At 39.9% G+C, this 13,609-nt stretch overlaps 1 protein-coding gene across 1 annotated transcript; it reads left to right on the forward strand.

The window, feature by feature from the left end:
• Nucleotides 1-3,079: 3,079 nt before the first annotated feature.
• On the forward strand, nucleotides 3,080-12,017 carry SUMO2 (small ubiquitin like modifier 2). The gene is made up of 4 exons (XM_061144859.1): nucleotides 3,080-3,237; nucleotides 4,844-4,975; nucleotides 9,205-9,276; nucleotides 11,356-12,017. Exons 1-4 carry the CDS (start codon nucleotides 3,217-3,219, stop codon nucleotides 11,416-11,418), a joined length of 288 nt encoding a protein of 95 aa, XP_061000842.1. The 5' UTR covers nucleotides 3,080-3,216; the 3' UTR covers nucleotides 11,419-12,017.
• Nucleotides 12,018-13,609: the final 1,592 nt, after the last annotated feature.

Raw genomic sequence — 13,609 nt, forward strand, 5'->3', positions numbered from 1 at the left:
CACTGAACAACAACAAAAAGACCTTGGTTCAGAAGAGCAAGGATAACACCTCTTTTTCTTTCTCTATAGGAACTGACACAGTACCTAACACCTTCATTCCCTGGCATATAATAGGAGCTCAGTCAACACTACTTGCCAGATGTGTGATAATGGGCAAATTATTAACTCTTTTTGAGCTTCGGGAGTAAATAAATACTAATACACTTGGATAGGTTTGTAAAAGGAGGAAAAGAACTAATATTAATAAAGCCCCACTCACTGCCTGACACAGTGTAGTTGGTTCTCTTCTCCTTTCACTTCTTGTATATTGCTTCCCCTCCCTACCACAGTCTGATCCTCCCCACACCCCGGATAAAATTATACGTTATTTGAGACGGGGACTTTTCTGCCCAATGCCTAGCACAGGATCTTATGCACAGTGATAGTTTCAATTAGTCAGTCATTCAGTCAATCTTTACACATTAAAAATGCACAAAAGCTTAGAGTTGAGAGAGAGCAGGTACATTCAGGACACCCCAAGTAATTGACTATGACTGAAGCAGAGACTTTGAGGAGGAAATGATGAGCCTGGATTAGCTTTCAAAGGGCTTTGTAGGTCTTCTATGAATTTTGAGCTTTATCATAAGGCAGAAGATTGCCACTGAACCAAGGAGTGGCAGAAACTTCTTTTGATTTTATTTTAGAATGGTTTGGGGTTCTGGGGCTTTAGTATGCTTAACAATCACCAGGGAAGCTTGTTAAGAAAGAGGGACCCCTTGAGACTTCCTTGGTGGACCAGTGGTTAAGACACCTCTTTTCCACTGCAGGAGGCATAAATTTGATCCTTAGTCAGGGAACTGAGATCCCACATGCTGTATGACAAGCCAAAAATTAAAGGGAAAAATTGCTTAAGAAAGAGGATTCCCAGAGCCATACTGCCCGAGAATATGCATTTAAACTAGCACCTTAGGGACTTCCCTGATGGTCTGTCTAGTGGCTAAGACTCCCAGATTTCCACTGCAGGGGGCTTGAATTCAATCTCTGGTCTGGGAATTAGATGCTACATACCCCTACATGCTGTGGCCAAAAACCAAACCAAACAACAAAAAACGCAGCACCTTAGATGATTCTGATTTACTGAACTATTCAAACGCAGTGGGGACACAACTTAAAACTGAAAGATCAGTAGCCCTGGGGAGATTTGAGTTGAACTTAGGCTTTCACCGCCTGCCCTGATCAATCTGCTTTTCTTGGCCTGTCTTACATCTAAGGCCTCAAGCCTCCTCTTCACCTTGGAGGACCAGCTGGAAAGCTCAGCAAATGGAATAGAACCCAAAGACTGGACAGGCAAGAATACTGGAGTGGGTTGCCATTCCCTTCTCCAGTGGATCTTCCCAATCCGGGGTTTGAACTTGGGTCTTCTGCATTTCAGGCAGATGCTTTACTGCGTGAGCCACCAGGGAAGCAAAGGCTGGACAGAGGCTGAAGAGAAGTAGCTAGGCAGGATGGACAAGAAGTAGGTAGACTTGACAGGTATTTATTTGAAAGGGGGAATAGACAAGACTTGGGGATTGACTGTATGGAAAGTGTGTGAAGGGGTCAAGGATGCCCCCTGGCTCTCTGGCTTAAAGTAATGTTGTAATGGTTGTAATGGTGCGTCATACAGTGACCTGAGAACTTGAAAGACAGAAGCCGTTTGGAAAAGTAAATTGAGGAATTTTAGTTGAGACTGGCTGAGTTAGAGGTGCCTCTGACATTCAAGTGGAGATGTTCAGAAGTCAATTGGATTTATAGGCTGGAGGTTTGGAGAAAGATCTGGATTAGAATCTAGACTTGAGAATCATTAGCAAATAGATGGTAACAGAAGTGGTGTGAAATCATCCCAGGAGAGTTAACAAAATAGGGAAAGGAACGGGTTCAGAACAAAATCCAAGGAACATTTAAGGGAAGGGCTGAGAATGAAAAAAAAAAAAAGTGCAAAGGGATCAAGGCCAGACCAGTCACAACCCAAAGTCACAGGGAGGGAGTTCAAGGAGTGAGGAACTGAGAAGCATCCCGGATTCAGCAGAAAGTCGTTGGTGACCTTGTAGAGAGTAGTTTCAGCGGAGCCATAGGGACATCACCAGATTGCAGTAGATTGAGGAGTGAGTGGGAGGTGAGGGAGTGGAGACAGCTGGTGTGGACATTTTTTTCAAGATGTTGGGCCAAGAACAGAGAGAGATACGGTGGTAACTTTAGATGGAACTAGAAATAAGAGTCTTTTTCTACACTAACCAGGGAGTGGAGGAAAATACAGGACAAAAGAAATAATCAATAAACCCTATGGGGAGAAGCAGGGCAGATGTCAGGATTGTTCTTAAGATGCAAAGGACCTACTTTTATTTCTGAAACTGACAGGAGGAGGAAATGATCGACTGGTTTGGAAGCTAGATATCTGGTACTTTTCTTTGATGGATGCTGTTTATCCTCTCGGAAGTTGGGAGCCAGGCCATGAGTAAGGGAGTTTGTAGGCTGAACCTTTTTCCCTCAGCTAGTCAAAGTACGGGGTTTCCAGCAGGACATAAGTTGTCAAAGCACTAAAGCACGAGCCTAGTGGGACGTGGGCTGAGGCTGAAGCTTTAAAATTCGAGGGGTGAGAGGCTGACTGAGAGGAAGTGTGATGTTCCTCTTATCCAGAGGAAAGCTGCATTTGGGCCACCGAATGAGAGGTTCTTTGCCCCGAACCTCGTGCTGGGGCTTTGATTTTGGCTTCCCCTGCCTCGTCTAGTCAGTCTGCCTTCCCCGGCTTGTTTCTCACGTCTAGGCCTCGAGCCTCCTTGTCCCCACCGAGGACCAGCTGGAAGCCATTTTGATTAAGCTCCACCACAGAAGGAGGACAATACAGCCCCGCCCAGAGCCAGGCGCGCCCCCGCGGCGGGCCGGGTGCGCGTGTCCGCGCCTCTTCCCGCCGGCCTGGCGGGCGCCGGAGCCAGGCCGGGGCGGCGTGGGGCGGGGGTTGGGGGTGGTTATGTAAGCGTTGCGCGCTCCCGCGAGGCAGCAGCCAATGAGGAGCCTCGGTGACTCGGGCTCGCGCACGCAGGGTGGGGGGAGGGAGCGCACGACGTGCGCGCGCCCTCTCCCTCCTCCACCGCTGCCGCCTCCTTCTTCTGCCGCTCCTGGTGCTGCTTGTGTGCTCGTTCCGTGCGGACCTGGTACCTCTTTTGTGAAGCGGCAGCTGAGGAGACTCCGGCGCTCGCCATGGCGGACGAAAAGCCCAAGGTGAGCTCGGCGCCGGTCTCCGCGCCTCGCCGTGCGGCCGGGGTCACGGTGCGGGCCGGGGTCCGGCCTGAGCCCGCCGCGGGCTCCCCGCGCCTTCCCGGGCCCCCCACGGGGCGGCCGCGGCTCAGGCCCCGGCGCTCCGCGCCATTTTCCTCCCTCCCCTCTTCCTCCCGCCCGCGCGGGAGGAGGCCCCGCCGCCCTCCCCCGCCCCCGGCCGCCTCGGAGTGCGCGCCGGGCGCGAGTTGGGCGGGCGAATCGCGGACACCCGCGGGCCCACCGGCCGCGAGCGGGGCTTCTTGGGCCCGGTTGGCCGGGCGCGCGTGACGAGGGGCGTTAGGGCGCGCGGTGTCCCCACCCTCGGCGGACCCCGCGCCCGGGCGGGTGTTGCCGCCTCTGCTGTGGCGAGGAGTTCCCTCGGCCCAGGGCTTCCCCGCTCGGGGGTGGGGGCCGGAGGCATCTGGAGACCCCTGCCCCGGGCCGCACTGGCCGGCTGAGGGCTCGGGGCGAATCAATGGGCTGCCGATGGGTTGGAAGCCGGATGCCCGTCGGGCTGTCCTCAGGGGCAGGGGTTGGGGGATTCCCGGGGAGTATTTCCCACATTTTTTGTCGGGATGGGCAGGGGCTTTTCCCTGGGTGCCAGGTAACCCTTAGCTTGCCGAGACCATGTGGTTTGGAGAAGTTGGAGGCAGATGTACGAGCAGAGAGACTTTGCAGGGCTTAACTTTTTAAACGTGAGTTTTGAGGCACCAGGCTTTTCCCTGGAGGACTAGGGCGCACACTTTTTCCTGGCACACGGGACTTTCTTTTGGTTGGTTTTGTGACCCCCACCCACCGCCATCCCCTTTCCTTCTGAAGTGGTTTAGGGACTACAGAATTCTTTCTGCACTTGGTTTTGGTGAACTTCAGATTTTGTCGAAATTTACGAGGAAGACTTGGAATAAAAGTGCATTTGACTCATGACAACAGAGGGGAGTGGAGAAAAAGCTCTCAACTAAAAATAAACAAAAATGAAGCTGCTCATAGAGGCGAACAATAATAGTGGTTTTGAGTTATTACTGTTGCTTCGGAGAGAATCAAAGGATATTCCTCAGGTGTTTGTTTGTTTTCTTAATGTAGTTTTGAGATTTGTTAGTAAACTTAATTTGCTAACTTTTTAACGAGATTCGTGATGAGTTTTGAATTGTAAGCTTTAGATTTTTGTTTCTTGCATTGTGTACTCAAAGCACTTTAAAACGAGAAAGGATGCTTGTTAATCGTTTTAGAGCAAAGATATATTTTGGGAGATGTCATTTTTAAAAACTCAGAATCAAAGGGCGTTGCAGTAAATTGAAGGGGGGTACATCTTTAAAAATCGATCGTTGATACTGATAGTATTGAAAGTAGGCTGCTTTTCTGTTTCTGCGACAGCTATTTAATATTGTTGCTTCAGAATTTCTCATCTTTCAGATTGATTTCAGCAGCTGAAAACAGCTGTATGTTCTCTTGTCATACCGAATGAGAAACCTGTTGATTTCTGATGTGACTTGGGCTGCTGCTTCTTTAAAAGGTGTTTGTCTTTTACGTTTTCCAAATTACACTTTATTTTTTTTTTTTTTTCCCCCAACAGGAAGGAGTCAAGACTGAGAACAACGATCATATTAATTTGAAGGTGGCGGGGCAGGATGGTTCTGTGGTGCAGTTTAAGATTAAGAGGCATACACCACTTAGTAAACTAATGAAAGCCTATTGTGAACGACAGGTGAGGAGCTGACATGTGTACTTCCTCTGAATAAAACGGATTTTAAAAAACACAAACATTTTCTTGAGAAATAGAAACCAGTATAATATGACAATAGATTGTTTTTGGTAGAATATATATAACTTATATACTTGACATATCAGAGTTTTATCATACACTTGGTTTGTTGATTTTTCATGAAACCGTCTTTTTCATGAAAGATGGTTCATATACATGATTCTGGTTCTGTGCCATAATGCATTCTTGTCAGGCCCTTTTTTGACAATTTAAAATTTGTCTTGTGTTGAAACAGTTTATTTCAAGTATTTTAACCAACTTGGAAATAAAATTAAATGTGAGTTTAAGGACATTGCAAATTTTCTGAGGCATGTAAAGTTGTAATATTTTCGTTTTACACTGATAGTAGGTCAGGTGTAAACATTCCTATATTAAAGACATTTGAATTTTACTCAGAAAATAGTAAATTTTTTACATCAAGAAGAGGAAGTAGAAATCAACAGATGCTAGGAGGTAAATGTGAGCTTTAAGACAAAAAAGCTTCCTTTTGTGATGTTGAGTCTGTAATACTACAAGACAACTTTAAACTTGACTTTTGCAAGTATAGCAGGAACTAGTACATCTAATCCAACAGTAGGTATTTTTCTTGCTTGACCTTGGGTGAATAACATATAAAAGTTCGGAAAATTATTTTGTTAGATTAAAACAATTTACCTACATTACACATTCACCTCCTAAAAATAGGTTCAAAATAAAGTTAAAATCTCTACAAGTTTCACGGGGTGCCTCTACAAGTTGGGAGATTGAATTCGAGTTGATACTTGGGTCTCCTTTATGACATTGAAAGGCTTCTTAAAGAAACCAAAGACTTCTTTTGAGTTTGAAGCTTTATTTTATGCCTAATGTACTTACATAACAGAATACTGTGATTATAATTTTTTATCTATATAGGTAAGTTTTTTCATAATTCTTTACAAAGATACGCCCTTCAATGTACTTTTATTTGAAGCATTTTGGTTAAATCCTGTAACAATTAGTAAATACCTACTTACTAATTATGCTAAAGAGTATCTACAGTATTTTAGCAATAATACCCCTTCAGGTTACAGGGGAATATTAAAAGGTGGAACTTTTATGTAGCACAACTTTATACAAAATAGAAACTCATGCTTAGATTTGGTAACTTTTAACAAAATCCTCTGCATATCATGCCTAACTTTTCTCTGATTACTATTAAATTTTAGCTTTCATTTAAAACTGGACTGAAAATTTTTGAACTTAGAGAAGGATACATTGAATACCCATGAATCTGCCCCCTAGATTAACAATTAACAGTTACATATATATTTTTTTTGCCAGAATCATATAAGCTGGGGCATTATACTGTGTCCCAGAAAAAGTAAAGCACATCCTCTGTTTTCCAGATTTTCCTTTTATAGGGAATTGTCCTATAAGGTCAGTTAGTGGGTCAATCAAGGATTTTTTAGTTTCTCTTCTGTGTTAAAATAAATCTACTGTACTGCCCAGATTAGTTTTCTTTGATTTTTCTCATTTATTAGGCATAAGGTTGGGATTATATTTGACTAAATGTATTGAGACCACTCTTACATTGCATTAGAGGAAAAAACATTGGCAATCCATAAAGAATATAATTCTACTGCATATCTGTTGGAATGCAAATATGATTTGAAGATAGTATCCAGGAAGAATTTGGAAAGATGTTTATCCCCATTTTCCTCTTAAATTGGGGATAACCTCAAAGTTTTGAGTGAAAGAAGGTCCCTGTTTACTTTTTGAGTGGTTTCTCTGGTTCTAAGGAAGAGGACTGAGTCCATGCTTTTTAAGTGTGGCACATGTTATTTTAAAAAAAACCTCAGTATTTATCCCATCTAATTTGCAGAGCTTAAGCTTTTTGGCAGGTGAGGAAGAAGACCAAGAATTTCCTATCAGGGTTTTAATTGAATGCTCATATTTACTTTCTTTTTTTTTTTTTTCATATTTACTTTCTAATGCACTCATTTGGCATTGGATCTCTGGAGGAGTCCCAGTGAATGCCTACTAGGCATCTCAGACTAAACATGCAAAAGAGGACCCTTGATTCTACTAGAAATCTTTGTGTGGTGTCCCCAGTCAGTAAATAGCATCATTTTACATCTAGTTGCCAAAACCTTAGGATCTTCCTTGATGATGCATCATAACTCAAAATCCATCACCCAGTTCTGTTCTCTGTCTAAACTTGGCTCAATACAGTAGCCACAAGCCACATGTCACTGATTACCACTTGAAATGTGGCTAGTCCAAATTGAGATGTGCTGTAGAGTGTAAAATAAACGCCAGATTTTGGAGGCTCGGTATGACAAAAGGTTCAATTTTTAAAATGTTGATCGTATGTTGAAATGATAGTATTTTAATTATGTTGAGTTAAAACATTTTTATTAAGCTTTTACTTATTTTTAACTTTGTAGTGTGGCAGCTAGAAAACTTAAAATTACGTGTATGGCTCACGCAGTATTTCTATTGGGTAGTGCTGAGCTCTCAATCATTTTTACTCCACTTGATTACTACCTCAGGGACTTCTCTGATTTCAAAGTGCCCTGGTTCACTCAGTTCTCTTTTTTGTTTGTTTTGATGTTTTTCTCTTTGATTATTGTATTTACCTGTCTCTGCACTAAAATGTAAGCTCCATGAGCATAGCTGTTTTGCTCACTGTTTCTCTAAATCCTGGACCAGTACTGGCTTATAGAATGTGTTCAAATGCTTATAAAATGATAGAGATTCAGACTAGTATCTCTAGAGGTTGGTTTCTAGAAAAGTTTTTCATTCACACGTAGAATTAGTTTGCCCACTTAATATCAGCCACAGATCCTTCAGCTAAATGACAGCATAGTATTCCATTCTACTGTAAATTGACCCTAACCCTAGTTGTTCTCTAGGGTGTCAAGTAGTTTCAGAGAGCCCAGAATAATTGGTTTAGTCCAGTTCATTTTTGTGAAATGAAGAAGTAGGAACATGTAGAGAGAGCCTCACACAGCTCTTCTGGGGCACAACTCTAAAGCTCAATGTTGAGATTTATACATAAGAGAAAACCAAATACTGGTTTAGTGTAAATTCATTGTTTAAATTTACATAGTTTATGGAATCTTAAAAGCCAGTTTCCTGAATTTTGGACTTTTGATCTCTAGCAAAATAGCTTTTATTGATAAGGAAAAGCATAAAAAGGTGGCAATAAAGGAGTACAATTTGCTTGTGTTCTCCTGGCCCTGCCTTTCCCCTCCCCCCTCCTTATTTTGAATGGTCACACCGTTGACCTTATGTCCTTATCAGTCGATGTAGTGAGGGAAGAACACGGCATATAGAAGGTGCTTAGTGTTTTGTTGAAGCAGTAGTCTCCAATCTAGTGTTTGTAAATATGTAATAGTAGTAATGGCTTGGCATTGGATTCTTGGTTGCTTTGTGTAATCACAAACTAAATTTGAAAGTCATGAGGAATGAATTAGGTTATGGCTATCACCTATCTAGTGGGGGATTGCTTGTGTTCCTCAAGACAAGAGCTAGTCTGGAAGTGGGTGGTATGTGTCAAAGACTCGAGTTTTAAAGGAAAGCAGTATGTTACAGGTAGTTTTAAAGACCAATTCAGTGAATAAGTGAATCCCTTGAATAAGGGAATACAGGGGTTAAACATGTGTTTATGGAATACTTGATCTCAATGTTTTTAGTCCTAGGAACTCAGTTTAATTTTCTCTTAAATATTAAAGCAAAGAGTTTGTATAGCAAGAGTTAGCAGTTTGTAATTTGTGCATGATACAGGAACGACTTTGTGTAAGACGCTTCCAAGAAAGCTATTTTTCTAGTTAATATATTCACAGCGTACCTCCAAAGATACTCTTATTTTCCTATCTTGTTCTCATTTGGCTGCAGTTACCAACAGCTTCACTATTTTGCTCCTTTCCCTTCCCCACCCCTGTGACAGGTAGGTAATTCTTGAATAAGTTGGAGTCCCCTTTGCAGAAAGTTGCATGTTTAGGTTCATTTATCTCCTTAAATGCACGTAAAAATTTCTTGAAGTTATACTCTAGTAATAGAATTTATTAATTAAGCTCTAGTAATAGAATGAAAAACATACTATAGTTTAGAGAAAGTAAAAATCACCCCAAATCACTTAATAGATATGGAAACCTGAACATAATCTTAACTTTCTTTCCGTTCTTATTGCTATTAAACTCTTTGTCCAGGGTTTGTCAATGAGGCAGATCAGATTCCGATTTGACGGGCAGCCAATCAATGAAACAGACACACCTGCACAGGTAAAAATCTCTTTGTGCTAACTTGAAAACCAATGTGTTCATAATTTTCTCAACAGCTTTGTTAATTTGTGAACTTCCAGTCATTGGAATATAGTTCTTTACCAGAGTTCAAAGCTATGTAAAATATAACCAAAGGGGAACAAAAAGAAAAAATAGGAATAAATACAAGAAATGCCAACAGTTTTTTAATATCTGCTTATCACTTAGTAAAGCTAGTAGGTCCATTTTATTTTAATCCAAGTTTTCCTCTTGCCAGCATCATTTGGAAGAAAATAATTAAAATTCCTGTCTGTCTCTTCAGATTGTTGTTTTCCTTCTGTTTTCATTGCTGCAACTCTAGGTCATATTCAGGGTTTCTCACAAGTGATTGATTGACTATTCTAGCCATTTTAGCTCCTCTTAAAGTCTTGATTATGGATATTTCTGAACTGAAGGGAATCTAGTGGTTCTAACTCTTGATAGCTTGTGTTTCATAAGGCTGTTGATAGTAGGTCTCTTTCCAAACCCCTTAATTGTTTGATCCCTTAATCTCTACGTATAATCTCAGTTGTTCTGTCAGTTTGTAGGGAATCGACTGGGCTACCTTGTGTAGCAGAAATTTTTTGTCTTTGTTTCTTTTTACCTTCTGAAATTCAGTTTAAGACTTCCAGTTTTGGGGGCGGAAATTGATAGCAGAAATTTAAATTGGACTCTTTGTACTTTTGAATTTATCACCCCCATAAAAAATAGGAAGTTATAAGTATGAGTGAAACAGAACACCCAGATTTGTTTTTGTTGATAATCTTCAAAAATTTCATGTCTGTTTTCTGTTGGTGAATCTCTAAGAAGCAATTATAGTGTGTAGCCACAAGGAGGAGCTGAATTCTCTTGAATGAAAGAAAAAGCTCTCCTGTATCCTTCAAAGGCATTTAAACTTTCACTATAAAATTTAAAAACATTTCAGTAGTTTCATTTTAGTGGATAGGCTGAAGACCAGTTTTGATGGTTTTAAGAATTAAACCGTTATGCTGGGCTCTGATGATAATGTATTTTCTGTTTTTTGAAACTCTCACCCACCACCAAAAAGTTCTGGAACTTGTTTGTTATGCTAACTGCAAATAATTGAACCTGGGGAAGGTTTGTTCACAAGTGCATTTATAAAATCTTCAAATTGAATTTGGAATTGACCATTTTAATATTTGGAATTGAATTTGTTTTAGAATAATACTGACTCATTTTAGAATTGTTCTTCCAGTATTTATTAAGTAGCAGAATTGTATAAATTAGAACATGTTAGCAGTCAGTTTTAACAGCAGTATAATTGTTAATGCACTTAGCATTTTCTTAGATACTTTCTTTGACTCATTGAATTCTTATAACTGAATGATACTCCATTTTACAAACAGAGAATTGAGACTTAATATTTTAATACTTTAACCCTACTTGTACTATATTTCAACTTCATTAGAAACAGTTCCCTTTTGATTTTAACAAGTCTGTTTTTCCCATATGCCTTTCCTTATTGCATAGTGGTAACCACTGTTTTGTACATAGGCAAGGATATATTCTTGTTGTACACACATTTACACAAAATTAAAACTATGTATACAAATGTAATACTATATGGTATTTGATGCCTGGTTTTTTAATTTGTTTTTTAGCCTAATATTGTCTCTAAGGGATATTTCCTTTTCTGCATGTGTAAATCTACTTATTCTTTAATAATAGCTACATGGTGTTTCATGTATGCATGTACCATATTTCTTTGGGTTTTTGATAATTTGTTTTTTTTCAGGTTTTTGCTCATCTAAACATTGCATTGAGATCCTTCATACACATCACTTTTATTTACAGTAATGAAAGATGATTTAACTCATGGTCATACTCATTTTTTAACCTAAAAACTCAGTTTTCTATAATGTTAATAAAAAAGACCAAGTGAAAAATTATTCAAACCTAAGTCTAATGCTACTCTAAGCTGTGGGACATCTGAAATAACACTGGAAGGGATAGAACTCATTCAGTATATTTAAATCTGATAGTTAAACATTTTAAGAACTGAGTAACAAATGGTGGATTATTTTTTCTCATTTATGCTAGTTGGAGATGGAAGATGAAGATACAATTGATGTATTCCAGCAGCAGACAGGAGGTGTCTACTAAAAAGGGAACCTGCTACTTTACTCCAGAATTCTGTTCCTTCAGACCAAGAAGACATTCTCAATTAGAAAACCGCAATTTGGTTCCACCACATCCTGACTACTACAGTATAGTTTCTCTATTCTTTCATTTTCCCCTTCCCCATTCCTTTATTGTACATAAAGTAACTGGTGTATGTGCACAAGCATATTGCATTTTTTTTTTAAACTAAATGGCCAATGGTATGTTTTGATCGACATCAAATGGAGATGGGATGGGGAAAAATACTGATTCTGTGAAAATACCCCCTTTTCTCCATTAGTGGCATGCTCATCAGCTCTTATCTTTATATTCCAGTAAGTTATTTTGCTCTCACTGTTTAACAAAAAAAAAGAACATACATAAAAATTCTTGCATACCTTGTTCGATTGGAGAATTTTAATGTTTTTCATTTATCATTGTAAAACCAAGGACAATTTTATAACTTTTTTGTACGTAGCTGTTACATGTAGGGCAATCTGTCTTTAAGTAGGGATAAATTACTCTAAAAGAAATGAATCCTAGATAGTTTTCCCTTCAAGTCAAGCGTCTTGTTGTTTAAATAAACTTCTTGTTTAAAATGAGCTGTTTTCTTTATTCTGAGGAATACTCAATAGAAAGTTGAAGCTTAGACAAAAACATGATCTGAATAGGCCTGTTAAAGGTAACATTTCAAGGAAGAAATAAAGCTACTTTGCATTTCAGACAGACTAATGTAAAACAAAGAATAACAAAGTTACATAAATGACTAGCAAGGAATGCTTCAGCCTCCTTTCAGAAAGTTCAGTCAGTTCCAAGTATGCAACTTTTACTAGCAAAAAATTGCGTCATAGTGTTGTGGGTTTACTCTGAAGTATTCTGTAACCACCACCTGAGGCAGAGTTGGTTAGTACACAGCTAGGAAAAAGTTCTAATTTTGCTGACTCTGCTGATGTGTCGTACTTCACCATTCTAATCTTCATTTTGTCTGATGGTAAATACTCCCTAACCTAGAATAGAGTTTTTATTCCTTATTTAAGGATCTAAAGTGACAGAAAACATTTTTATTTATATATATACACATTCTTATAGCAATTAGATGTGCAGATCACTACAGTTTTTAAATTCAAATGTGTAGGGAAAGAAAACAACTACAGAACCAATAAATAGAATATTGGAGCTGGAAAGATTTAAAGACACTAATTCTAACCCTGTTTTAAAAATGAGAAGGCTGAGGTCCAGAGGATAATTTGTCTCACAGTTATGAATAGATGGCTATAGAACTGGGACTGGAGATTAGGTTTTCTGATGACTTGAGTTTTCCAATAATGGTCCTCAAGAAACTGAATTCCCACCCTTACTGCCTAATTGTGGCCTTTTGAATGAACACTGCATGAACTATCATGGACTCGATTCTGTTGCAGTGTGGTCTGTCTTACATTCCCCATTTCTGTAGTGAATGAGCTTTCTGAGAGACAGCGGGAATTGCATAGATTTTTGACTATTTGTAAGTTAAATCAACTGAAGTTTTTATTTTCCTGTATGTGTAGTGTGCCAACCTGTTTTTACAATTTATATTGTGAAATAATGTGAGAAGCCTGCCCCCAAGAATTCTTAACATCAGGTAAGTACATTTCTCTTGTTGTCTTGGGTACTGTTAAGTAGTGGAATTTTGTTGTCCCCAAAGGTAAAGTTAGGATTGAAATTCAAGCCAGAGAACTTTATTACGGAAGGGTTCTTTTTAACACTTTGAAAATAGGCGAATTGTTGAAAATGCTGAAAGTAATTGTAGCATTTTAATTTTTTTTGGCTTGGGGGGAGAGGTTCAAGTGATGGGAGTTATATTGCTGTTTTGGTTAACTGTTAGGATAGTTTTGCTAAACACTGTCTTGCTGGGCTTGCATAAGCCACATGTTTGTATCTCAGAAGTAGCAAATAGTATCTAAGTGAACCCAGTCTGTGTAGTCAGTCCTGTCTAACTCTGTGACCCCATGGACTGTAGCCCTTCAGGCTCTGTCCATGGGATTCTCCAAGCAAGAATACTGGAGCGGGTTGCCATTTTCTTCCGCAGCCATCTTCCCAACCCAGGGATTGAACCCTAGTCTCTTGCATCTCCTACATTGGCAGGTGGGTTCTTAACCTCTAGCACCACCTGGGAAGCCTTCATACAAGCTGCTTTTGATCTCAAAACAAAAGG

This window comes from Dama dama, chromosome 5 (assembly GCF_033118175.1).
Source record: "Dama dama isolate Ldn47 chromosome 5, ASM3311817v1, whole genome shotgun sequence".
NCBI lineage: Eukaryota > Metazoa > Chordata > Mammalia > Artiodactyla > Cervidae > Dama > Dama dama.